The 26,402-nt window shown below is 42.8% G+C and overlaps 1 protein-coding gene across 10 annotated transcripts in view; it reads right to left on the reverse strand.

Annotated features, from left to right (window-relative positions):
* The window catches only part of METTL22 (methyltransferase 22, Kin17 lysine), a 625,143-nt gene that overhangs the window by 13,955 nt on the left and 584,786 nt on the right, over positions 1-26,402 (reverse strand). For 8 of the 10 annotated variants that reach the window (XM_073632992.1, XM_073632998.1, XM_073632997.1 and 5 more), the window contains one exon: positions 16,276-16,438. In XM_073632992.1, the coding sequence (XP_073489093.1) occupies positions 16,276-16,438 (163 nt within the window). Of the gene's footprint in view, positions 1-16,275; positions 16,439-21,106; positions 21,247-26,402 lie in introns of those variants that run through there. The other 2 variants (XM_073632993.1, XM_073632996.1) reach the window with 2 other exon arrangements.

Here is a 26,402-nt window from a genome sequence, read left to right on the forward strand (position 1 = left end):
GACAATTCTCTGACCAAGGATCCACCCCTCCAGTGAGCACTATACCTGTCTATCCCCAAAAATAAAGTGTTAGCAGGGTTCCTATTGTGGTGTAACGCATAATGTTTTGATACCGAATGGTATTGATATCCGTTCTTAACATTTGTGATATGCTCTCCTAAGCGGACCTGCATGGGGCGTTTGGTGCGGCCTATATATTGCAACCCACAAGGGCATTGCAATAAATACACCACCCCTTTAGTGCTACATGTGACAAAAGGCTCAATTTTATGGACCCTAGAAGTACTGAAGGATACGAAAGACTCTGTTTTCCTCTGTTTACTCTTATTAAGTGAACATATCTGGCACCTTCGACATTGATGATAGCCAGATAGATTCTGGAAAAAGGATATCTTTTGAGTGGGTCCACTACATTAGGGGCAATTCTGTCCCATAACGAGGGGACCCCCCTAAATACAATTTGTGGTTTATTGGGCAAAATTGTCTTGATAACCCTATCATTTTCTAAGAGGTGCCAGTGTTTTCGCAAGATCCTTGTGATCTGATAATGTTGAATGGAAAAGCCCGTAATGAACGGTAATGATGGTCCCCCCAAGTTGTCTCTGGGGGCCTCATTCAACAGGGAGGCTCTGTCAATGGTTTCCACTTGTTGCTTAGTTTTAACTAGAAGTTCTTTATTGTATCCTTTTTCCTCCAATCTTTTGGATATGATATCAGCCTGTATCCTGTAGTCTCTGATGTCAGTGCAATTGCGCCTCATTCTAGTGAACTGGCTCTTCGGAATGGATTTAAGCCACGGATCGCGGTGGCAACTCCCAATGGGAATAAAAGAGTTCGATCCGTTTTCTTAAAAAAAGAAATTGTTGTAAACGTATCACCTTCCTTAGAGATAGTGAGATCGAGAAAATTGATCCTCTCATAGCTGTTTTCATGGACAAACCTTATCCCCCTGTTGTTGTCATTAATTACGGAGAAGAAGTCCTCAAGCTAAACCTGGATGCCAATAGATCGACATCTGGCCATTCCCAACACTGGCAAATTTCCTGGAACATCCTCGGGTGTAGGGACCATTCCCCCAGCAGATAATCTACCTTCCAGTTCTCTATTCCCAGGATATGGACCACTGATTGAACCGGCACATGTCTCTCTGCCCAGGCTAGTATGTGGTTCACCTCCTTCAGAGCTGAATGACTCCTGGTACCATCCTGGTGGTTTATATAGGCCACTGCAGTGGCATTGTCAGACTGAACCCTGATAGGGCAGTCCTGAAGCTCCACTGTCCAGGACGGTAGGGCCAGATGTACTGCCTGCAACTCCAGGATGTTGATGGGCAGGTTCTGTTCTGTCCTTGACCATCTCCCCTGAGCTGTGAGACCCTCTAATATCACTCCCCAGCCCGAGAGACTGGCATCTGTGGTCAATACTCTCCAAGATACCGGGAGGAAGGATCTTCCCTTTCACAGGTTCTGATCCTGCAACCATCAGTTTAGGCTTCAGCGCGCCCTATGAGATAAGAACACGGGATAATCCAGGGCTTGCCCTCTCCTGTTCCAAGCCAACAAGATGTCTTGTTGCATAGGCCTGGAATGGAACTGGGTATAGGGCATTGCCTCGAAGGAGGACGCCATCCTTCCTAGAAGACTCATACAGAGCCAAATGGAGGGTTGTCTAGTGCCCCTTATTTGACGCACCTGATCCTTCAGGGCACAGATCCTTACGGGTGGCAAAAATACCCTTGCCTGGACCGTATCTAGAATCAGACCTAAATACTTAAGACTTTGAGCTGGTCTCAAGGCTGACTTTTCAGTATTAATGACCCAGCCCAAGCTTTCCAAATACCGCCTTGTGCAGGCTATGCTCTGTTTTAGAGCCTGTAGTGAGTGATCACTGAGCAGGAGGTCGTCCAGGTACCCGAGCACCAAGATCCCCTTGGCCTTTAAAAAGACCCAATACTGGTGCTATGACCTTTGTGAACACCCAGGGAGCTGTGGCAAGCCCGAAGGGCAGAGCGACAAACTGAAAATGACATTCCTCTACTACAAATCGCAGGAACCTTTGATGAGGTTGAAAGATAGGTACGTGTAAATATGCGTCCTCGATATCGATGGAGGCTAGAAAGTCTCTAACGAAACGTCAAACACTCTGCTTGAGTGCTTTCGTCATATACCACTTCCTCCCATTCTAAATATAAATATCAGATATTCCAACTGCTGACAACCACAAACTAGGCAGTACTCGTTTGGTTGCTCAACATGAACTGTTTATTGAAACACAGGTACACAGGTAATATTCGGGACAATCCCCCCCTTTGCATGCCGGGCAGGGTAGACTGTCCAAATAGCAGGGAGAGCTGTTGGAGGAATCCCCCTCCATCCTCACAGCAAAAACACTTACAGATCCCATAATACCTAAGGCAGACAGACACAATAGAACAATGGAATACAGCCACATCCCAAAGACCCAGCAAAGAGTACACAACAAAATTAGATAATATTATATATATATATATATATATATATATATATATATATATATATATATATATGTAACACCCCTCACATTTTTGTAAATATTTTATTATATCTTTTCATATGACAACACTGAAGAAATGACACTTTGCTACAATGTAAAGTAGTGAGTGTACTTGTATAACAGTGTAAATTTGCTGTCCCCTCAAAATAACTCAACACACAGTCATTAATGTCTAAACCGCTGGCAACAAAAGTGAGTACACCCCTAAGTGAAAATGTCCAAACTGGGCCCATTTAGCCATTTCCCTCCCCCGTGTCATGTGACACCTTACTGTTACAAGGTTATGGCAAAGAACTCTCAGGATCTGAAAAAAAAGGAATTGTTGCTCTACATAAAGATGGCCTAGGCTGTAAGAAGATTGCCAAGACCCTGAAACTGAGCTGCAGCACAGTGGCCAAGACCATACAGCGGTTTAACAGGACAAAGGCGGTCTTTGGGAAATAGACGTATGAGTGCTGCCAGCATTGCTACAGAGGTTGAAAGGGTCGGGGTTCAGCCTGTCAGTGCTCAGACCATACGCCGCACACTGCATCAAATTGGTCTGCATGGCTGTTGTCTCAGAAGGAAGCCTCTTCTAAAGATGATACACAATAAAGCCCGCAAACAGTTTGCCGAAGACAAGCAGACTAAGGACTTGGATTACTGGAACCATGTCCTGTGGTCTAATGAGACCAAGATAAACTTATTTGGTTCAGATGATGTCAAGCATGTGTGGCGGCAACCAGGTGAGGAGTACAAAGACAAGTGTGTCTTGCCTACAGTCAAGCTTGGTGGTGGGAGTGTCATGGTCAGGGCTGCATGAGTGCTGCTGGTAGTGGGGAGCTACAGCTCATTGAGGGATCCATGAATGCCAACATGTACAGTGACATACTGAAGCAGAGCATGAGCCCCTCCCTTCGGAGACTGGGCCGCAGGACAATATTCCAACATAACGACCCCAAACACACCTTCAAGACGACCAATACCTTGCTAAAGAAGCTGAGGGTAAAGGTGATAGATTGACCAAGCATGTCTCCAGACCTAAACCCTATTGATCTGTGGGGGAGGAAGATGGAGGAGCGCAAGGTCTCTAATATCCACCAGCTCCGTGATGTCGTCATGGAGAAGTGGAAGAGGACTCTAGCGGCAACCTGTGAAGCTCTGGTGAACTCCATACCCAAGAGGGTTAAGGCAGTTCTGGAAAATAATGGTGGCCACACAATATATTGACACTTTGGGCCCAATTTGGACATTTTCACTTAGGGGTGTACTCACTTTTGTTGCCAGTGGTTTAGACATTATTGGCTGTGTGTTGAGTCTCCCATCTGGAGCAAGGCTACTACTGAGCGGACAGACTCCATCCAAAAGGACTGGATTAATAGATACTGGTTCAGGGATCTTAGATCCAAAATGGGCCTTGTGTCCCGGTTTGGTTTTTGAACCGTAAACAGGTTCAAATAAAACCCTGAGCCCCTTTCGGAACTTGCCCAATCGCTCCCTGATGCACTAAATGATGTAGTGCCTGAAACAATAAGTTTCTCTTTGGAGGATCCAAGGGAACGCTGGATCTTATGCCGCGCACACACGAGCAGAATGTCCGCCAGAAAAAGTCAGATGGGAGCTCTTCATCGTATTTTCCGACCGTGTGTATGCCTCATCAGACTTTTTCCGTCGAGAATTCTGACGGACTTAGATAGTGAACATGTTTTACATTTTTCCGATAGAACTAATTACTATCGGTAAAACCGCTCGTCTGTATGCTGTTCCGATGTACCAAAAACGAAGCATGCTCAGAAACAAGTATGAGACGGAAGCGATCGGTCTGGTAAAACTAGAGTTCGTAATGGAGCTAGCACATTCCTCACGCTGCAAATTCTGTGATCTTTTAATGCAGTGCATTCTTTTGTGCTTTATAATGCTAGAAGAATGAACTTGTTTTGCTGCCGATATTCACACAGAGTTCTCACAAACTTATTTCTTTATTATTTCTCATGATCTCATGAATAATCTTTTATTATTTTAAAACCAGATTTCCAGAATAATGTTTTGAAATATTTTTTCATATATGTTTTTTTTTTATTTTTTATTTCATCAAGATCTCCTTTTTTTTGGATTATTGCAAAATCATTTTCTAGTGATCTCCATATTTTTTTTTTTGGTGTGTCATGTTACCACAATAACATTATTATCTTGTATTTTGCAACCTCAAGGAGGTTGGTTGGTGTCCCTTGTTAATTTGACATTGTCTTTTTGAAATGTACCTGCCTACTCACAAACAATCTGTCCTATTTTAATAAAAACACATATAGGCAAGTATTTTCTCAAAATAAAATATCCATTTATTCTGGTTAACAAAATAAAGAGGAAGGCAGGGCTGGAAAAACTTTGGGAATTTGCAAAGCCATTTGGCCCCAGGGCACACATCAAGTCTGTGTAAACAAAAAATTTTATCTTGAGGAGTCCATATAATTTTGAGCCCAATATGGTCCAGGACTCCCCGAGATCAGGACCAGTAGCAGATGATATCTATGTCCCCAGGCTGTGGTACTACACCAGCCTGCGTCTATGTACATGCAACATGGCTTCAAAACGGTCGGCTGGTCAGAATGCACTAACAGAAGGCACTGAAGAACAGCAAGGCCTGTGAAGAGCGAGCTGAAAATCAAAAAACGAGCAGACAAGAACACACTGAAAAAACAGATACGAACTGTCTACATGCTCTGAAAAGCAGATACAAACCCACAAGCACAAACTGAAGAGCAGTTAACAGACTAACAAGCAAGAAAGCTGAAAATCGCAAATCGTCTCTCACCAAACTTCTACTAACACGAGATAAACATGAGATTAGCAGAAGGAGCCCAAAGGGTGGTGTGATCACTTTTGCACTTCCTTTTTCTAGTCCCGTCGTACGTGCTGTACGTCACTGCGTTCTGGACGGTCGGACTTTGGTTTGACCGTGTGTAGGCAAGACCGCTTGAGCGGAATTCCGTCGGAGAAACCTTCGGAGTTTACTCCGATGGCAAAACTGGTTGTGTGTCCTCGGCATTAGAAACCTCTGAGGGGGAACCCCCCACAATTTCAGCTTGTAGCCGCGGGATACTGTCGAGGTGACCCACTCGTCCTGAACCACTGTTCTCCAAATGTCCGCAAAGTGCAGCAGCCTTCCCTCCACCCAATAAAGTGAGGGCATCCCCTCAAAAGGAGGGCTTGGTCCTGGGTTTAGAAGAGTTTTGGACCCAGGGTTTCTTCTGGCCTGGGGCTTGCCTCTGGCTCTAGCGCCCTGTTAGTGGCGGAACTGCCTTGGCGCATTCGAGCTAAACGTAACTGTTCAACAAACTCAACCTTTGAACTAGAATGTAAGGTCATTCATCAGCGCTTATTGGACCGAGGTTATAACAAATCCGTTATATACCAAGGACTAGAAAGGGTTTTGATGATGGACAGAGAGGAATTACTGTCAGATAAGCCTAAAACTTTGCTCTGCTTTCAGCAGGATCATCCTCTTGGTTAGGACTGTCAGGCCGTCTGACCTGATCCTTTAAGGACTTGCAGACTCCAATTGCTGCGACAGCTGGCTGAATAGCTGAACTGGCCAAAGAAAAGGAAGCCTTTAATAATAACTCCAGTTTCTTGTCAACAGGGTCGTTCAAGCCCTGTGCGTTATCCACCGGACAAGTTAAGTTCTTGTTTAACCACTTAAGGACCGGGCCTATTTTTCAGACTTGGTGTTTACAAGTTAAAATTATTTTTTTTTGCCAGAAAATTACTTAGAACCCCCAAACATTATATATATTTTTTCAGACACCCTAGAGAATAAAATGCTGGTCATTGCAATACTTTATGTCACACCGTATTTGCACAGCGGTCTTTTTTGGGAAAAATACACTTTTTTTAATTAAAAAAATAAGACAACATTAAAGTTAGCCCATTTTTTTTCATATTGTGAAAGACAATGTTACGCCAAGTAAATTGATACCCAACATGTCACTCTTCAAAATTGCGCCCGCTCGTGGAATGGCAACAAACTTTGACCCTTAAAAAATCTCCATAGGCGAGGTTAAAAAATGTCTACAGGTTACCAGTTTTGAGTTACAGAGGGGGTTTAGGGCTAGAATTATTTCTCTCGCTCTAACGTTCGTGGCGATACCTCACGTGTGTTGTTTGAACACCGTTTTCATATGCAGGCGTGACTTACATATGCGTTCGCTTCTGCGCACAAGCTCGGTGGGACGGGGCGCTTTACATTTTTTATTTATATTTTTTCTTATTTACTTTACTTTTTATTTTGACACTGTACTTTAAAAAAAAATAAAAAATTGGGTCACTTTTATTCTTCCTATTACAAGAAATGTAAACATCCCTTGCAATAGAAAAAAAGCATGACAGGACCTCTTAAATGTGAGATCTGGGGTCAAAAAAACCTCAGATCTAACATTTACACTAAAATGCAATAAAAAAAATCCCCTTTAAGACCATTGGGCAAAAGTGACGTTTGACGCTGCTTCCGCCATCCAATGGTGTGAAGCCGAGCGGCTCCAGTAAGCGGCGGAGACCACAGGAGCACGACGGGAGGAGGGGCCCTCTCCGCCCCCTGAAAAAAGTGATCTTGCGGCGAATCTGCCACTGAGAGAACTTTTATCTAAAAGCGGACCGCCCGCTGTTGAAGAGAATACTACAGTTATGGCCGTTAGTTGCTGCCATAACAACGGTATTCCACTTCAAACAGCCGACGTACAACTGCGATGGGCGGTCTTTAAGTAGTTAAGGAAGAGACTGCCGCATCTACGGCTGGCATGCTCCACTTCTTAACAAACTTTTTCTCCATGGGTTATAAAAGGGAAACCCTCTTAGAAGGAACAAAAATTCTATCAGGATGTTCCCAATCAGTATACACCGCCTGTTCCAACAGTGGGTGCAAGGGGAAGTTCTTCCCTATTCTCAATTCATTCCTGCTCCAAATTAGGAGGCTCAGGTAAGGGGGATCTGTCACTCTTCTTGCCACCCTGCGGAATGGAGGCAATCAAGCCAGCAATCCTGTGCTCTAACCCAGCTAGGGCTGAGGATAATTCATCCCTGGTGACAAAGAGTGAAGCAGCAGTGTTGACTGTAGGCACAATACCAGACAGGTGCAGCGGCTCAGATTGCCCGGAAGCCTGGTCTCTCAGGGGATACAACACTAGGGATAGGACTAGGCTCCTCAGGAGCTACTGATGACATAGGTGTGCCTTTCCCTGTAGTGTTAACCCCACTCCTCTTTTTTGAAAACATTGCAAGCCACAAAAAGGGAGTACCTGGGTTTAGTATTTACATACCCTAGAAGGGAGACCCCTTAATAGGGCTCACCAAGCCCCTATGCAGCAATCCTGCTAAGCACCTTAGGCTGCCAAGCAACACCTGCTGACTCACGTGACCCAGGTAAGGAGAAATGAACTGCTGAAAATGCCTGGTCCAGAGTCTGCTCTGTGTCCCACAGCTGCTCTTTGGAAGCACTGCATGCGTGGCATACACAGCTTAAATAAGCTGGCTGTGCACCAGAGATGTTCCGCGCCTGTGCGCGGTCCCAGCGAATGGGCATGCAACAAAAAAAAAGGTACTCTTTGCAAATACTGACAGCTAGCCCAAAACTCCCCCCTTTGGTCATCACACACAGGTGTCCAGCCTCTAGTTAGTTTGACTGATTGTTACAATCACTGGGGCACCCCACAATAAATAAGGGGGTTTCACTTACCCATCCAGGCGCAGGGCAGCCTTAGAAAGAGCCCTATTTTCACCCATCAGGGTGGGTTTCTGTCACTTGAGGACCTTCAAGGACTGGGTACCCTTTCATGTTTTAGAGTCCACACCCTTGGACCTGTACAGCACCCTGCAGGAATGTCTTAGCTCTGTGGTTCCAGGATTCCACTATGCAGGGTCCAGCCCCCAGAGGTCGCATTACAGGCAAAACCTTGCAAGATCTTTCATCTTCTTTGCGAGGCTCGGGTACCATTTATCTAAGCATATAAGGCCTGTGTCAAATGGATCCGATCGGTCAATCCCTTGATTCATTTAAGAACCATTTTTGAAACTAAAGACCTGGAGCTCAGAGAGTTTAACAAACGTGCCCATCCACCTTGCAGACACTGGTAAAAAAAAAACTGAAGTGCTTCCTGTATGGGAGGGGTTATATAGGGGATCACTTCCTGCCTAAGACTTTGTCTACCAGTGTCCATTCACCTAGAGATGGCGTATAACCCAGTAGGTAATGAATATTAGCCTAATTCTGTGTACTGTGATGTACGATAAAGAAAGTATAATTGTTTCCTGTCCTTTTATGGTGTTAGGAATAAATGCAATGTTGTTGGATGAACACGTTTGTGCTGTGATGAAAAACTTGGTGTTGAGCAAGGCGGGCACCAAAACACAACTTTATGTGGAGGGCCCCAGTGTCCCAGTCTGACCTTGGACAGCTTACAAATCTTTAGCCATCTGCAGTGTGGTGATAACAAAGGTTGTGGAATTCTTCATTCCAAGATGGAGGTTTTCCAAGCTCAGAAATGACAGGCTGAAAAAATCTGTCAAATCTCAAATATACAAGAGGACCAGTGATAGAACAGCCCATGCATACTTATGTCCAAAGAAGCAGAAAGACAATTGCTCAATATGGAAGAGGCTAAATGAGAGGCATGAAGTGCCTAAGTACATTAAGTACTCTCACCCTGAAATGGAGAATTTAACAGTTATGTTCCTATCACCACACTGGTGATGCCCAAGAGTGGCATGAGATAAATATGAGGGCTGCTTTTGCAGGATGCCTTCTGAATATGCTTGTTCCCTGGCTGCGTGTAACTGGTATTTTTGAGCCACAGACAGGAAACACGCAGCAAAAGAAAGTCAGATCCTTATCTCTATACTCTTTACCGATTTTTATATTTGTTCCAGGCCAGGGACAATGCATAACCATAACAGCAAGATATTAGCATTCTCAAAAAGAGGGGTAATCAATGACAGCCTAAATAATTCTCACGTGTCAGGGAAACTTTAACCCTTTCACTGATAGAGCCTTTTTTGCCCACATATTTAAAAATGTAATAAGGCCTGATGATTAGTTAAATCTCTAAATCTTTGTACATTTTCTGAAAACAGAGGCCCTGGAGAATAAAATCATGGCAGTTCCAAATTTTTATGTCATGTCACATGATATTTGCGCAATGGTTTATCAAGTGCAAAATTTCAGTAAAAACGACATATAACTTCTTGCCGACCGCCTCACGCAGATATACTGGGGCAGAAGGGCTCCTACAGGCAGAATCACGTGCCTGTACGTTCCCCTTTAAGAGGCGGCCAGCGCGCGGGCGCCCACGGAAAGCTCCATGAGTCGGGTCACGGGTCCCGCGGACTCGATCGCCGAGGGAATACCCGCGATCGCCTCACGAGGAGGAAGAACAGGAAGATGCTAATGTAAACAAGCATCTCCCCGTTCTGCCTAGTGACAGTGTCACTGATCTCTGCTCCCTGTCATCGGAGCAGAGATTGGTGACGTGTCACACACAGCCATGCCCCCCACAGTTAGAAACACACCCTAGGACACACTTAACCCCTACACTGCCACCTAGTGGTTAACCCCTTCACTGCCAGTATCATTTACACAGGAATCAGTGCATTTGTATAGCACTGATTGCTGTATAAATGACAATAGTCCCAAAAATGTGTCAAAAATGTCCGATGTGTCCGCCATAATGTCGCAGTCACGATAAAAAATCGCCGCCATTAAAAAAAAAAAAAAATTAATAAAAATGCCATAAAACTATCCCCTATTTTGTAAACGCTATAACTTTTGCACAAACAGATCAATAATCGTTTATTGCGATTTTTTTTACCAAAAATATGTAGAAGAATACGTATCGGCCTAAACTGAGGAAAATAATTGTTTTTTTATATATTTTCGGGGGATATTTATTATAGCAAAATGTAAAAAAATAATGCGTTTTTTTCATAATTGTCGCTCTTTTTTTGTTTATAGCGCAAAAAAATCGCAGGGGTGATCAAATACCACCAAAAGAAACCTCTATTTGTGGGAAAAAAAGGACATCAATTTTGTTTTGGAGCCACGTCGCACGACCGCGCAATTGTCAGTTAAAGCGACGCAGTGCCGAGTTGCAAAAAGTGCTCTGGTCAGGAAGGGGGTAAATTCTACCGGGGCTGAAGTGGTTAAGTAAATTTTAGGGCACGAAAGCATTATTTATTATCCAATTTTTGATAAAGGATAAGGTTACACTGAGTAAATAGATACCTAACATGTCAAGCATTAAATTTGCATGCACCCACCAAACAAAGACAAACTTCAGTACCCTGTATTTTCTATAGGCAACACTTTAAAAGCCCATACAGGTCATCGGGTTAGATTTACTGTGAATAATAGCCATGGAAATACTGCTCTTACTCTGACATGTACCGTGATATGCAATGTGTATCGTAAGCAAAGGTTTCGTAGGCACCCCTCAAGAGCATATTTACGTTTGTGTATGCATGCAAGTAGGGGCAGGGTGAGGGGGGTGGGGGTTTCAAGTGCTTGGGTGTAAGTTTATTTCTTGACTTTTTTTTTTTTTTTTTACTTTCACTAAAACTTTATTTATATCACATATTTTTAAGGCAGTTACTATTTAATGAGACATCAGGGGTCTTTTAGATCCCCAATGTCTCACCTCCCCTCCACTGAAGCTAATAGAGTGCAGATCATGCTCCATCAGCTTTTTCCCTGGCTGGAAGGGCCAGGGACAGCATCAACAGAAGCCGGAATTGATGTTTTATACATTGTTTTTGTGTTCATTCTAGCTAGGGGATATCAGCGAATGGATGTTTGCTGATTCTCCTCCACCCCGCAAACCCTACCATGCGGGTCCTTGGCCTGCAGGTGGGACAGCAGAGCCTGGCAAGCATGATGGTAGGTGTGACAGACTCACCCGGGACAGAGGCTGTTGGAGGGGACTGAATGTGAGCCTCTTGCCTACAGATTATGGGCCCTGGCATTTGGGGTACCCGTGAGTTGTTGTTACTTTGGCTTCGGGTCCTTGTCCCCCAGGACACACAGACTCTGGGGACCCTGTATTTGCCATATTAGCAATAGCGACTGAGTCATACTGTTGGGACACATACTGTGAGGAGATGCTAATATCAACTCCACTCACCTGTCTGATGTCTGCTATAACATGCTTAATGTAAATGAGTCTAGTCTGGCTCACCACAGGTTCTAAGGGTATTCCACACATTGTTGTTTGTTCTAATTAACCCTGTGTTGATGTTTATGGTAATGTGTATTGAATAGTCAATGGCTAGGAGATGAACAGTCTATTCCTACTATAGTTTGTTGAGGACTAGGCTGAGGAGGTGGGGGGAATCACTGTTTGTATTGTTAATTTTAATTAGCTCCTGCTATTGTGAAAATGTCCTGTGGTTGTACTTATGATAATGTATAATGTACTGTGTGAAGCTCGGTGACCACAAGTCTGGGCAAAAGGTCATGTTAGATAATTAGTTCATGTTAATTAGGTTAGGTTTTAGTCATCCTGCTGTATATATTTGTGTGAGATCTCAAATAAAGAGTTAGTCCATGTTAGCAGTGAAACAAGTGTTCTGTGCTTATGAGCGGTTGGAATATCTGATATCTGTATCCAGACTGGGAGGAAGCACTCAAGTGGAGTGTGGGACGTTCCGTGACATTGGTGGCAAGCAGCAGGACGCTTCCTGCAGTCTGGGACATCCAAGCTTCCACCTGTATCCAAGGTCCGGATAGCAGGAGAAGAGAGGAGAGGTACAGATACCAGCCGCCATGGAAGAGGAATTCGGAAGGAGGTTCAGAGAGATGCAGATACAGCACAGAGGACCAGTATCAGAGCAGGTCCTGCTGGGATGGTTTGTTTCTATCCGCTGTGAACTCTGGAAGGAAGCGCTAGCCCGTGAGCAGCGACACCAGGGAAAAGTTCTCCCCTCCATCGAGGAAAGGTACTGGTCGCAGTATGGATTGCAGGTTCTGTTTTTGGGAGAAAAATCGAACAAGGAGCAGACAGCGGAATTAAGCAGGCTGGTCTGGACAGAGATGCGGCTGGATGAGAGCTGCAGAGCCCTCCGGTGGCATGTATCCCAAGCATGCCCTTGGATAGCGGATGACAGCCAAATGGAAGGCTTTGGCTATGGCGGCCTGGGACTGTAGTATGTGAAGCTGACAGGGGACCCTAACTTTGGGAGTGATTTGGAGTGGCGGTTGGACGAAATAATGGATTACAGAGAACAGCTACTGAACGTCTCGGAAGTGCACTGGGCACTGGAAGATATAGAGTTTCTGGCCCTTCAGGAATGGGAGCTGGAGATCGCCTACAGACGGCTGCTAGACTCTGCTCAGCGCCAGGGCTGGGCTCCCTTTGCCTGGGACTATGAGGAAATACCAGGTGACAACTCTGAAATCCTGGCTGAAGAGTCGGCAATGTGGCAGAGTAACAGTGTGCTTTGCCAACCTGCCCCTACAGCTAGGGAGGCGGAGGTCTTATGGTGGATGCAGCAAGTGCTGACTGACCTTGATGATCCTGTTTCTGCATGGAATGATCTTGGATGGAGGAATGTGCCTGTCCAGCAGCATGCCAGAGAATCAGCAGTGGAAAATCTGAAGATTGCCATCCCCAAACCTGAAGTGCTGACAACAGGGCAGAGCTCTGCTAACATCTGCCCAGCACTGATAGCACCTTCTGGGTTCCATGGGCAGGAGATGGTGAACCTCTATCCCCAGACACCAGTTGCAGAGACAGGGGATTTGATAGACTTTTCTGCTGAGGAAGAACAATCTGGTGAGGCCCCAGGGGAAGAGCTGGTATTAGGGCCAAACTTCACCGTGCTCTGCCCAGCACCAACAGCAGTATCTGTGGAGTTACACGTAACTTCCCCAGCTGAAGTGCTGGTCACCAGACTGAGGGTCCAAGACCTCTGCCCCACACCTGTGGCAGTTTCGGAGGCTCAGGGTGAGAAGGTGGCAATCACTTCCCAGTAGCAGATACAGGGGGAGAGGGGAGAGGTGTTCTTCGTCCCTCCCCAACAGTTGGCCAGGGTGGAGGAAGTGGTCTTTCCTCCCCAGCAAAGATCCGTGCACCTGGGAGACAGTACCACAGACATGTCGTCCCAGCAGCCAGATGAGGGAATGGAACAGGAAGTAGCCGGCTCACCTCCCCAATGGCAGCTGCACAATTTGGGAGTGGAGGAATCCAGCCTCCTGCCCCAACGGTTAGTCAGAGCAGAGGGTGTGAAGCCCCCAGCAGAAGTGCTGGCAACAGGGCAGAGTGCTACCAACCTCTGCCCAGCACCGGCAACAACTGTGGAGATCCAGGGAGCCGGGGCAGTCGGCCCCTCTCTCCGGCAACAAGTTGATGTAGCTGAATCGCTGGCAACAGGGCAGAGCGCTGCTGGCCTCTGTCTCACACCTACAGTTTCTTCTCAGCTTCAGGAATTTGGGACAGTGGGCCCCTCTGTCCAGCAACAGGCCAAGCCATGGAATGGTAAACACCACCCAGCTGAAGCGCTGACAGCCAGACAGAGTCAATGACCTCTGCCCCACACCTACTGAGGTCAACTATTCCTTGCAGCCAAGAAAGGAACTCTGCCTGACTAACGCATGTCCAGATCAGGTGGAGGTCTGGGACCTTGTTAGCCAACTTTTGATGGGGGAGAAATGTGACAGACTCACCCGGGACAGAGGCTGTTGGAGGGGACTGAATGTGAGCCTCTTGCCTACAGATTATGGGCCCTGGCATTTGGGGTACCCTTGAGGTGTTGTTACTTTGGCTTCGAGTCCTTGTCCCCCAGGACACACAGACTCTGGGGACCCTGTATTTGCCATATTAGCAATAGTGACCGAGTCATACTGTTGGGACACATACTGTGAGGAGATGCTAATATCAACTCCACTCACCTGTCTGATGTCTGCTATAACATGCTTAATGTAAATGAGTCTAGTCTGGCTCACCACAGGTTCTAAGGGTATTCCACACATTGTTGTTTGTTGTGAGATCTCAAAGAAAGAGTTAGTCCATGTTAGCAGTGAAACAAGTGTCGCCTTGTTTTGTGCTTATGAGCGGTTGGAATATCTGATATCTGTATCCAGACTGGGAGGAAGTGGTATACCAACGGAAGCACTCAAATGGAGTGTGGGACGTTCCGTGACAGTAGGGGAGGGCAAAAATAGTTGGTGAAAGCGATCGGGCAGTGGTGGTAAAAAGGTTAAAAGGTACCTAATAACCAGACCACTAATTTTAACACCAATACTTCCATAAGATAATGTATGCATTTAGTATTGCAGATATTAACGTTTTAATTGGCCAATTTTCTCTGGCAAAGTGACATAGTAAAGATTACCCAAAATATATGGTTTTCAGGTGTCCACTATAAGTACAGCTCCTCATCTGTTTCTTTTGAGCATACAAACTAAGCCCTAAGAGAAAGTTACTCTTCATTCACTTGGGGCACTGGTCATTCCTTTTTAAGAAGTATATTGGCATTTATGTAGGACTGTTTCAGCATATTTAAATTATACTGTAATATATCCTAAAACTGAACAGATGATGAAAAAAAAGCCTGGCTGGCAGTCTCCTCCCTAATTCATCACAAAGGTGTTCTATTGGGTTGAGGTCAGGAATCTGTGCAGGCCAGTCAATATTAAACCCTACAAACCAAGACTGGAATACCATTAAAGTTCATGTGCGTGTAAAGGCAGGTGTCCTGATACTTTTGGTAATATAGTGTTTATAGCCAGTTCATTCACACAGAGGATTGGGAGGCAGGAGGAGGTGGGGCCAAGGTTTACTTTTATAGGATACATGGACATACATTGCTTTATCTGCATGTATCTACTGATCATTTTGACAGGCAGATTTCACTGAAGGTAACTATAGGTGTACTTGAATAACTTAGCAATCTCATTTCACTGTGTTTACAAAAACAAAGAAGGGCTGGCCATATACACAGACAGAAGACCAAAATACAAGACTTGTGTTATAAATGCCAACTCCCCCTCATCTATGCATAGATTTTTAGTATTACACAATAACAAGTTTTTTTGTGTGAGTAATGATGATTAATAGCTTTAATATAGAGTAATTACCAGTTCCTCTTTTGGATGAACGTCTGTGGAATTTTATCTCCGCATACAGAAAGAGTTCTTTGCAATAAGAGCTGTGAAAATGTGAAATAGTCGTCCACAGGAGCAAGTTCTAGTCATCTAAGAAGTTTGCTTCAAAAATGTAACTTTTAAATGCACAAAATCAACTTGGTTACTATTGTTTATAAGAGATAACTGTAGACTGTTGATCCATGGTATATCTTATTATCTTTGAAAGTCAGAACAGATTGTTTTTCAAGCACATTAAACAATGCTTTATACAGTATGAATTTTTTTGTCTCTCTGAATCACCTTTGTGTTCAGCTTGATGAAATGCAAATTTTTGTGTATGATTATTGATTTCGCTCATTTTCTCTTAAATATTATTTTGTTACTGCAAAATCACTGTTTTTTTTAAGAAAAAGAAATCATATAGAAAACACAAAATGTCTTGCTAACTTAAGAAAAAAAAAAAGTGAAGAGCATGGTTTAGATTTACTACATAGCAAAGTCAGTTAAAAGCCAACAGTTAGAGCAGTAGGTGAAAACATTTGAACGAGATACAACTTGCTAGATAGTAAATACATTTCCATTTCTTTGTTCCTTAGTAACCAGAGGGAACACACTGCATGAGATCACATAAGACTTACCAAATGTTCTCGTTCATAGATGAAAAATTGTGGAAACAGTTTGATTTCCTGTGCTGACCATCTTTGTTTTCCATTGCTAGTGGTCTCAAAATTGTTTAAGCAATTTCGAAAATGATTATATGCATCACATGTGATGTCCATGTATCTTAGGGTGAAGTTGTACCTAAAACAGAAACATTTCATAACAACCAACTGTATGAAACCCTTTTGAATTAAAAATATTTAGTCATACTCTTATATTTTTAATCTGTAATTTAAGTTATGCAAGATTGGTTCATATTAACATCACTATCCCCAATTGTAGAAGCAAAACAAAATATTTTTTCATGCATATTTTTGTTAAGGTAAAGCAAAACTTCATAAAAAAAACGAAATACATTGTTTTGCCGCGTACACACGACCGGTTTTGCTGTCAGAATAAACTCCGAAGGTTTTTCCGACGGAACACTATTCAAGCAGTCTTGCCTACACATGGTCAAACCAAAGTCCGACCAAAGTCCGACCGTCCAGAATGCAGTGACGTACAGCACGTACAATGGGACTAGAAAAATGAAGTTCAATAGCCTGTAGCCAATAGTTTCCGTCTTGTACTTGCTTCAGAGCATGCGTCGTTTTTGATCCATTGGAACAGCATATAGACGAATGGTTTTCGCGATAGGAATTGGTTCCGTCGGAAATATTTAGAACGTGTTCTATTTCTAGGTCTGTCAGAATTTTCGAAAAAAAAAAAGTTCAATGAGGCACACACATGATCGGAATATACGATGAAAAGCTTCCGTCTGACTTTTTCTGTCGGACATTCTGCTCGTGTGTACGCGGCTTTAAATTGTTTTTTTTCCCGCCAAAACTATTTGTAATTTTATTCAGCCATCCTTACTGTACTACATAACCAGAGGTAAGACAACTATTCCACAATACAGAGCAGTTCTGCAGCTTCCTGAGTTATCCCCCCGTTCACTAAACTATGAAGGCGCATCATCAGAATGGTAAGTATCTACTTATCCCCTCCTGCAAGTTGCATAAATGCCTGGTGAATGGAACGCCTTTGATTAATTGACAACACTGTGCAAAGCAAGAGTAACTGATTTCTGATGACCAGTGGATTGTGAAAACTTAGTACACCAATGGATTTCAGGTAAACTAGCACTTTTATAAATGTACATTTAATAATTTCAATTAAATAATACAGAAGTGTGTTTTAAATAAAACGCCATGAACTTTTTTCTGTCCAGTTCTAGTTTCCAGTGTAGCGCTCTGGTAACTGGTGTTGATTTCGATTTAAAGAATATCTTAAACAAGGGTTTCTTCTGTCAAGATCATCTTTAAAAAAATCATTCTGTTTTCTACACACATAGTCACCTCCTTTGTCTCTAGCCCCATATGACTAGGCATGTAATACTAATTAGATTGAGACAGCTAACAAAAAGTGACCAGCAAATGCTGGACCGTCTGATTAGAAAGGCCAGAAGCTGCTGTTAAAGGTGTTAATGGAAGCAATTTAAATTATAATGTTTATAGCTACAAAACACTCCAGAAAAAGTAATTAAATTTACCAAAAACATTGGTTCCATTTAATTAATTTACTTGTTATTATAATTCTATCCAGCGATCAAATATTAAAATAAAAACTAATAAAAAAAAATCAAGGTTTCAGTATGGTTTTGGCGAACAACTTCATTAAAATACAGGCTAAATAACTGGCTAATGTTAATGAATTGCATGTGTTTTCTTGCACAATTACATGCACGAACGTCATTTAAATAATACACTAACATCCTGCAGTTCCATGTTACTGTAGCTATCCAGACTAGGTGCCTAGCAGCCATTTGCCATATTAAATATTTCTAATATTTTAGCAAAAAAGTACATTAATTTTGTGACCAAAACTGAAAACAAGCTTGCATGTTTCCATCTGAACCCACTGGAACTTTCATGTCAAGCAAACCTAGGGGCATACTTATACTGTTATACTGTGACGTCAGTACCATTCTCCACGATACAGAAATAACACACTAGCCGGATGTTTTTATGATTCTGTTTATTTAATTTGCCCTCTACAATGTACTGCTGTTGTCTCAAACTTCCTTTAATTTATTTCACAGCAGTAGATATTCATGGATCAGTTGCAAAATAGATGATTGTTACATACTGTATATATAGACTTCAAGTTTGCAGCCTTTGAAAAGAGCTGTGTTGTCAGTGAATTTACACTATCTACAAGTCTTTAATATTCTTCACAGTACTATGTCAACTACAATGAGCTTGTTAAACGCATTAATTGTTATACCCTTAAACACTGGCAGACAGCATTAAAAAAGCAAATACACTCCATTTCTCAAAAAGAAATATGCATTGTATCAGCATTAAGTGCTTTTCTTAACTGCATTTTGTAATTTTAAGAATCTTACAATTTGTTGTAGATCTTCAATTACCAGCAGAATTATTACTAACTCAAAAGCATAAATTAGACGAATTAGTAATATCATGTTTGAACTGGTATTCTCTACATGCACACTGAATTTTTTTTTTTAAATGCATAGCTAAATCCGCTAATCACAATATAAATAATGAAAAAACCCATTTTATGATAAACTACTGGCATTCACAAAATGTTACATAAGAAAACTGGCTATGCTAACACTATTTGCAAAAAAAAGGCTCTGGAAGTACCTGTAGTTGTAAACAAATCATGTTTTATGAACCTGGGAAGCCTGCAAAACCAGGCATACTCAACGTCTCCTCATTTCAGCACTGCTCTTCATGTCTTCCGCAATTAGGAATGAGTTAATGATCGGGTCGGGCACTGGCTCACGATTGACCTAGACCTTAGAATGACTAATAATGGGGGCTTTGTTGTGTGCCAGCCCCTTCACTATAAAAGAACAGGGCTCCCAGCAGCCATTTTTACAATGTGCTTAGCTGTGATAGCGAAAGAATGGGGATTGCTGCTGATAAAGTGCATAGAGACAGATTAGTGTAGTACACTAGTACACAGATTACATTCTACAAACAATACCCCATAATGTGAAAGAAGTTTGTTTGAAATCTTTCCAAATGTATTAAAAATAAAAAATGAAAAAAATCACATGTACATAAGTATTCACAGCCTTTGCCATGACACTCAAAATTGAGCTCAGGTGCATCCTGTTTCCACTGATCATCCTTGAGATGTTTCTACAACTTGATTGGAGTCCACCTGTGGTAAATTCAGTTGATTGGACATGATTTGGAAAGGCACACACCTGTCTATATAAGGTCTCACAGTTAACAGTGCATGTCAGAGTACAAACCAAGCCATGATGTCCAGGGAATTGCCCAATGAACACAGTGGCCTCCATCATCTGTAAATGGAAGAAGTTTGGAACCACCAGGACTCTTACTAGAGTGGGCCGTCCGGCCAAACTAAGCAATCAAGGGAGAAGGGCCCTAGTCAGGGAGATGACCAAGAACCCTATGGTCACTCTGACAGAGCTCCAGCGTTTCTCTGTGGAGAGAGGAGAACCATCCAGAAGAACAACCATCTCGGCAGCACTCCACCAATCAAGCCTGTATGGTAGAGTGGCCAGACAGAAACCACTCCTCAGTAAAAGGCACATGGCAGCCCGCCTGGTGTTTGTCAATAGGCACCTGAAGGACTCTCAGACCATGAAAAACAAAATTCTCTGGTCTAATGAAACAAAGATTAAACTAATTGGCCTGAATGGCAAGCATCATGTCTGGAGGAAACCAGGCACTGCTTATCACCTGGCCAATACCATCTCTATAGTAAAGCATGATGGTGGCAGCATGATGCTGTAGGGATATTTTTCAGCGGCAGGAACTGGGAGACAAGTCAGGATCGAGGGAAAGATGAATGCAGCAATGTACAGAGACATCCTTGATGCAAACCTGCTCCAGAGTGCTCTGGACCTCAGACTGGGGCCAAGGTTCATCTTCCAACAGGACAATGATCCTAAGCACACAGCCAAGATAACAAAGGAGTGGCTACGAGACAACTCTGTAAATGTCCTTGAGTGGCCCAGCCAGAGCCCAGACTTGAACCCTGATTGAACATCTCTGGAGAGATCTAAAAATGTCGGTGCACCGAGGCTCCCCATTCAACCTGATGGAGCTTAAGAGGTCCTGCAAAGAAGAAAGGGAGAAACTGCCCAAAAATGGGTGTGCCAAGCTTGTAGCATCATACTCAAAAAGACTTGAGGCTGTAATTGGTGCCAAAGGTGCTTCAACAAAGTATTGAGCAAAGGCTGTGAATACTTATGTACATGTGATTTTTTTTATTTATTTTTAGTAAATTTGCAAAGATTTCAAACAAACCTCTTTCACATTGTCATTATGGGGTATTGTTTGTGTTACTCTGAGGAAAATAATAAATTTAATCCCTTCTGGAATACGGCTGTAACAAAACAAAATGTGGAAAAAGTGAAGCACTGTGAATACTTTCAGCATGCACTGTATATACAGATCATCAGAACTGATCTTACAATGTAAGAGAATTGTAGCTAATCTGTATATACAGTACTATATAGTAACATTTAGTTTACTAAGATCTGCTCACACTAAAGAGCCACATTGTCACCTGTTCTACACTTGTGAAAGCTTGGCAAAGTATTAATGGAAAGGGAATTACTGAGTAAGCCCTTCTGCACAGCAGGATCCTGGGAGTCTGGAATTATTTTTTTCTTGCTGGTTGCATTTAGAAACTATTTGACATTCCACGTTAATTTAAATTTTGCCCAGGTTTCATAAGTTTCTAAACTTTAAAGCAACCCAACCACCTAAGAGGAAAGTGTAAAGTAAGTAAATACTTGTAAAGAAGAAACAGAATACTTACCTCTCCACACAAGTTTATGTTGTTAAAAGACTCCCTGAATTCTGCTGGGAAATGCACACTTCTGGGAGTGCCAATCTCCTGGTTCCCAGCAACTCTCACTGGTTCCTCCTGCCATTCATTCTTCCAGTCACTGCTGATTCCTGTAATTAATATTAAAGGAGGTCAGCAGGGGGACATGTGTTTTTCCCAGCAGGGTTCAGGAGACTATTCAACAGAATAAAGGGAAGTTTACCAGTATGGTGAGACAAGTATTCTCTTTCTTCTTTACAGGTACAGGCTTGCTTTATTCTTTCTCCAAAGGTCACAGGATCGTTTAAGACTCTCTCTCTCTCTCTCTGGCTCTCTCTAAGTGAAGCAACAGGTTCCCCCCTCACTGATTAAAACACGTAATTTTTTGCTCACCCCCCTCTCTCTCTGTCTTACTTCCTTGTCTCTCTCCCACCTCCTGTCTTCTTTCTTTTTGCCATCTTTCTTAGTTTTTGTCTATGAAAGTGAGAGAAACACTGGCCGCAGCTGCTCTTTGTAGCTGCCTTGTGATGCTAAACTGATTAACAAGTACAGTACATATATGAGCAGGAGGTGGGAGCTGCTGAGCAGGAAGAGTTCAACAGACTTAGAGTCAGGCAGCACTTCACTGTGGGAACTGTAGTCCAGAGGCAGAAGACTTTACTGTAATTAAGAGCTTTTGAATCCAAAATGCGAAATCCATGTGTGCCGACAGCCAGAGTCACCTGGGTGCAGAGCAGAGAGTGGACTAATCGCTGTAATTGACCGGATGGTGAGCTGCAATATTGCTGGGACTGGTGAGCTGCTGCTGTGGGGAATTACTATCTGCTGCTGGAGACTGCACCCTTTAGGAACTGACTATACAGCCATCTAATATCCTTATTACTGGATGCAGACTTGAATAGGACTATTCTCATGTGCACTCATAGGTCCTCAATGCTAGCAGGCTGAAGAGTTAGAACTAAAGACTGTCCCTTTAAAGCTGCTACACAAAGACCTCTACCTACTGCTTATGCCAAGAGGTACCTCTCAGGGGATAAAGCACCATATCCTAGCTGTTCTACTAGAGTGCACCCTAGATTAGTTATAGTGTTATTATTTCATTTGCAGTTAATACTTATACTGTATGCACTGTTTATTGTTGACTATGCTGATTCATGAGTTAATCCCAGTTTAGCGGTGCCGTACAGGACTCTATTCTAAGTTACTTTGGCATTGTGATTATACTGCTTAGCAGATTGTGTCTGAATCTACCTTGTCTGTGTGTTCATTTATGCTCAAACCACCATTTATTCTATCCCATACCAATACATTATATACCTGGATACTAACATTTATATGTAAAGTTGTTCCATGAGAATATCCGATTGCCTCTTGGGGGATCAGGAATACATTTTTTTCCCCTGTTGGATCAAATTGCATCATGCCTTGCTGGGTTTTTTGCCTTCATTTGGATCAACTGTGGGTATGGGATTGCAATTTTTTTTCTCCCCTTTTATTGGTTAAACTAGTGACTTGTGTCTTTTCTTCACCAGACTATTTAACATTGAGTTCATTTATCACTAAACTGTCTTGTGACTATTTTCATGTACTAATTTACAACCAAGTTATAAGGTATCTAAACTTGTATTCCTATAAGTGCTTGCAGTAACTTTCATTCCAAGAGGTGTGTCAGATGGGTTGAGGGTGTTCATGGATTTGAGGCGCAGAACAGAGAACCCCAAATTACCAAGCAGCTACTTCGGGGGTAGCACTACATAACATGGTTCTGACTGATACCCAAACTGAGCTGTGCACTATATACCTATTTATTACATGTGTTTATTGCCTCAAGAGTTAATGAAATGTATATGTTCCTTCTCCTTAAAGTCTATCTACAGTAATCATTTAAATAATACTGGGGAGACACCTGAGCTGTCTGAGGCAGCGTGGAGACCGAATCCCGGAGGTGACGTCAGTGGGAGCGAAACAGCGTGGACCGCAAACTGGAAGTGATGTCATCAGAATGCGACACATTTCGGAACAACTGATTGGTTCCTTTTTCATTTGTTTACCCACCCCGATACCAGGCACTTTTGCCCCTTCCTGCCCAGGACAATTTTTAGCTTTCAGCTCTGTCGCAATTTGAATGACAATTGCGTGGTCATGCAACACTGTACCCAAACTAAATTTTTATCATTTTCTTCCCACAAATAGAGTTTCTTTTGGTGGTATTTGATCACCTCTGGGGGTTTTATTTTTTTCTTAACAAACTAAAAAAAAACCCAAATTTTTGAAAAAAATAGTTTCTGTCATAAAATTTTGTTTCCTCCTTCACTGACAGGCGCTGATGAGGTGGGCGCTGATGAGGTATGAGATATATTCAAAGGTAAAACTGTGTAGCAGCATGTTCTAAAGTGGCCAGCAGAGGGAAGCCACAACTTAGGATACTGGGGAGACAGCTGAGCTGTCTGAGACAGCGTGGAGACCGAATCCCGGAAGTGATGTCAGGGGGGAGGGGACCAGCAACCAACATGGGCCACAAACCGGAAGTGATGTCATCAGAATGTGCGTTTGGTTCCTTCTGTAACCACTTTCCACCCGGCCTATAGCAGATTGACAGCCGGGAAATGGTTTTATTATCCTGACTGGGCGTCGTATGATGTCCAGCAGGATAACATGCCGACGCGCACCAATCACAAGTGCGGCATGTCAGTCTGACATGCCGCATCTCCGAGCGTGGTAAGGATCCTCTGACAGAGGCTTCTTACCACGTGATCAGCTGTGACCAATCACAGCTGATCATCACTTGAATCAGGAAGTGCCGGTAAATGGCATTCCTTAGTTTGCGCTGCCCAGGAGAGCTGATCAGCAGCTCTCCCTGTCAGAAGGGGGTTCTGTGCTGATAATCAGCACATTGATTATCAGCGCAGCCCACTTTAGATGTGCCCATGAGCTGCCAATCAGTGCCCAACAGCTGCTAGTCAGTTCCCCCTCAATAAAGACTCTCAGTGCCCACCACACTGCCAATCAGTGCAATCACAGTGCCCAGCAGTAGCACCTGTCAGTACCTCATCATCAGTGCTGCCCATCAGTGCCATTGATTAGTGTCCATCAGTGCCATCTGTCAGTGCCAATCAGTGTAGCCTATCAGTGCCGCCTGTCAGTGCCCAGTGCCACCTATCAGTGCCCATTAGTACTGCCTGTCAGTGCCAATCAGTGTTGCCTGTCAGTGCCCATCAATTCTACATATCAGTGCCCATCAATTCTACAAATCAGTGCCTCCTCATCAATGCCGTCTCATCAGTGCCCATTGGTGCCGCCTCATCAGCACCAGTCAGTGCCGCCTCATCAGCGCCCGTCAGTGCCGCCTCATCAGCACCCGTCAGTGCCGCCTCATCAGCGCCCGTCAGTGCCGCCTCATCAGTGCCCGTCAGTGCCGCCACATCAGCGCCCGTCAGTGCCGCCTCATCAGCGCCCGTCAGTGCCGCCTAATCAGCACCCGTCAGTGAAGATGAAAACAAAATTTTATGACAGAAACTAAGACTTTTTTTTTCAAAAATTTCAGTTTTTAGTTTGTTTAGCAAAAAATAAAAACCCCAGAGGTGATCAAATACCACCAAAAGAAAGCTCCATTTGTGGGAAGAAAATGATAAAAATTTAGTTTGGGTACAGTGTTGCATGACCGCGCAATTGTCATTCAAATTGCGACTGCGCTGAAAGCTAAAAATTGTCCTGGGCAGGAAGGGGCGAAAGTGCCTGGTATTGAAGTGGTTAAGCAAATGAAGAAGGAACCAATCAGTTGTTCTGAAATGCATCGCATTCTGATAACATCACTTCCGGTTCGCCCCCTAGCGTTAACCCCTTCCCTACCAGTGACATTTACACAGTAATCAGTGCATATTTATAGCACTGATCGCTGTATAACTGTCAATGGTCCCAAAAATGTGTCAAAAGTGTCACATCTGTCTGTAACAATGTCGCAGTACCACTAAAAATCACATTATAAATAATAAAAATGCCATAAAAATGCCATAAATCTTTACCATAGCTTGTAGCCGCTATAACTTTTGCGCAAACCGATCAATATACGCTTATTGCGATTTTTTTCTACCAAAAATATATATTGGCCTAAGCTGATGAAGACATTTGTTTTTTTAAAACATTTTTGGGGATATTTATTATAGCAAAAACTAAAAAAAATTGTTTTTTTTCTCCAAAATTGTCGCTCTTTTTTTGTTTATAGCGCACAAAATAAAAACCACAGAGGTGATCAAATACCACCAAAAGAAAGCTCTATTTGTGGGAAAAAAAGGACGCAAGTTTTTTTTGGGTATAGCATTGCATGACCGCGCAATTGTCAGTTAAAGCGATGCAATGCCAAATTTTAAAAAGTGCTCTGGTCAGGAAGGGGGTAAAATCTTCTGGGGCTGAAGTGGTTAAGCAGCAGCACTAGTGTGAACCTACTGTAGGTTTAAGCTACTTTCACTGTTGGGTGCAATCTTGCAATACCTACCAGTCACCATGGCAAGTTACATGCACCGCAAAACTTCTTCCTGGATTCTAACCCAGGATTCCAGTTATGCTCACATTTTCTGTTTGTTTTCACTTTTTTCGGTAAGGCCAGATAGATTAAATTTATGGGTGTTGTTAACATTTACATATTAGTAAAATCGTAATATTTGATTACTTTTTCTACACGACATTAAGGATTTATATATATTTAATTTGCTAAAGACTGGCGCTACACACTTAATTTTAACATTTACATATTGTTTATACTGTTTAAATATTGATTGAAATAGGGGTAATATATGTGTTTGTGGTTTAAAGTGGGAATGCACAGTTAGGTGTCCCTGGCTTTCATTTTGAAAATCTGGTCACCATCCCTTGTACAATCTGGACATCCAGTAGTCCATGGATATGATCACTTTAATTAACCAGGGCAGGGATGCTCTTATGAGGAAAAAATAAAAATACAATGTGATAAATGTTTTAATGTTATTAAAAAATTAATGTAAATGATAAAAAATGTGCAAACTATACTGTAATGTATAAAAATATAAACATACTGTAAAAAACATTGGTGGACGGTAGTAAAAAGGCTTATCTTTTGCTGCTGCTTGCCCTTCCTCAGCCTGAAATTTCTCCACTCCATTTGCTGGAGGGATGGGACAGTCTTACAATGGAAAAATAAAAAACAATAATTTTAAAATTTTAATTAAAGTATGTACAGTATATCCTAAATACAGTTGGAAAAACCAAATGCCTTTGTGTGCAGAACCTTTGTCACTTTAGGCATGACTAGCCT

This window comes from Aquarana catesbeiana, linkage group LG06 (genome assembly GCF_042186555.1).
Source record: "Aquarana catesbeiana isolate 2022-GZ linkage group LG06, ASM4218655v1, whole genome shotgun sequence".
NCBI lineage: Eukaryota > Metazoa > Chordata > Amphibia > Anura > Ranidae > Aquarana > Aquarana catesbeiana.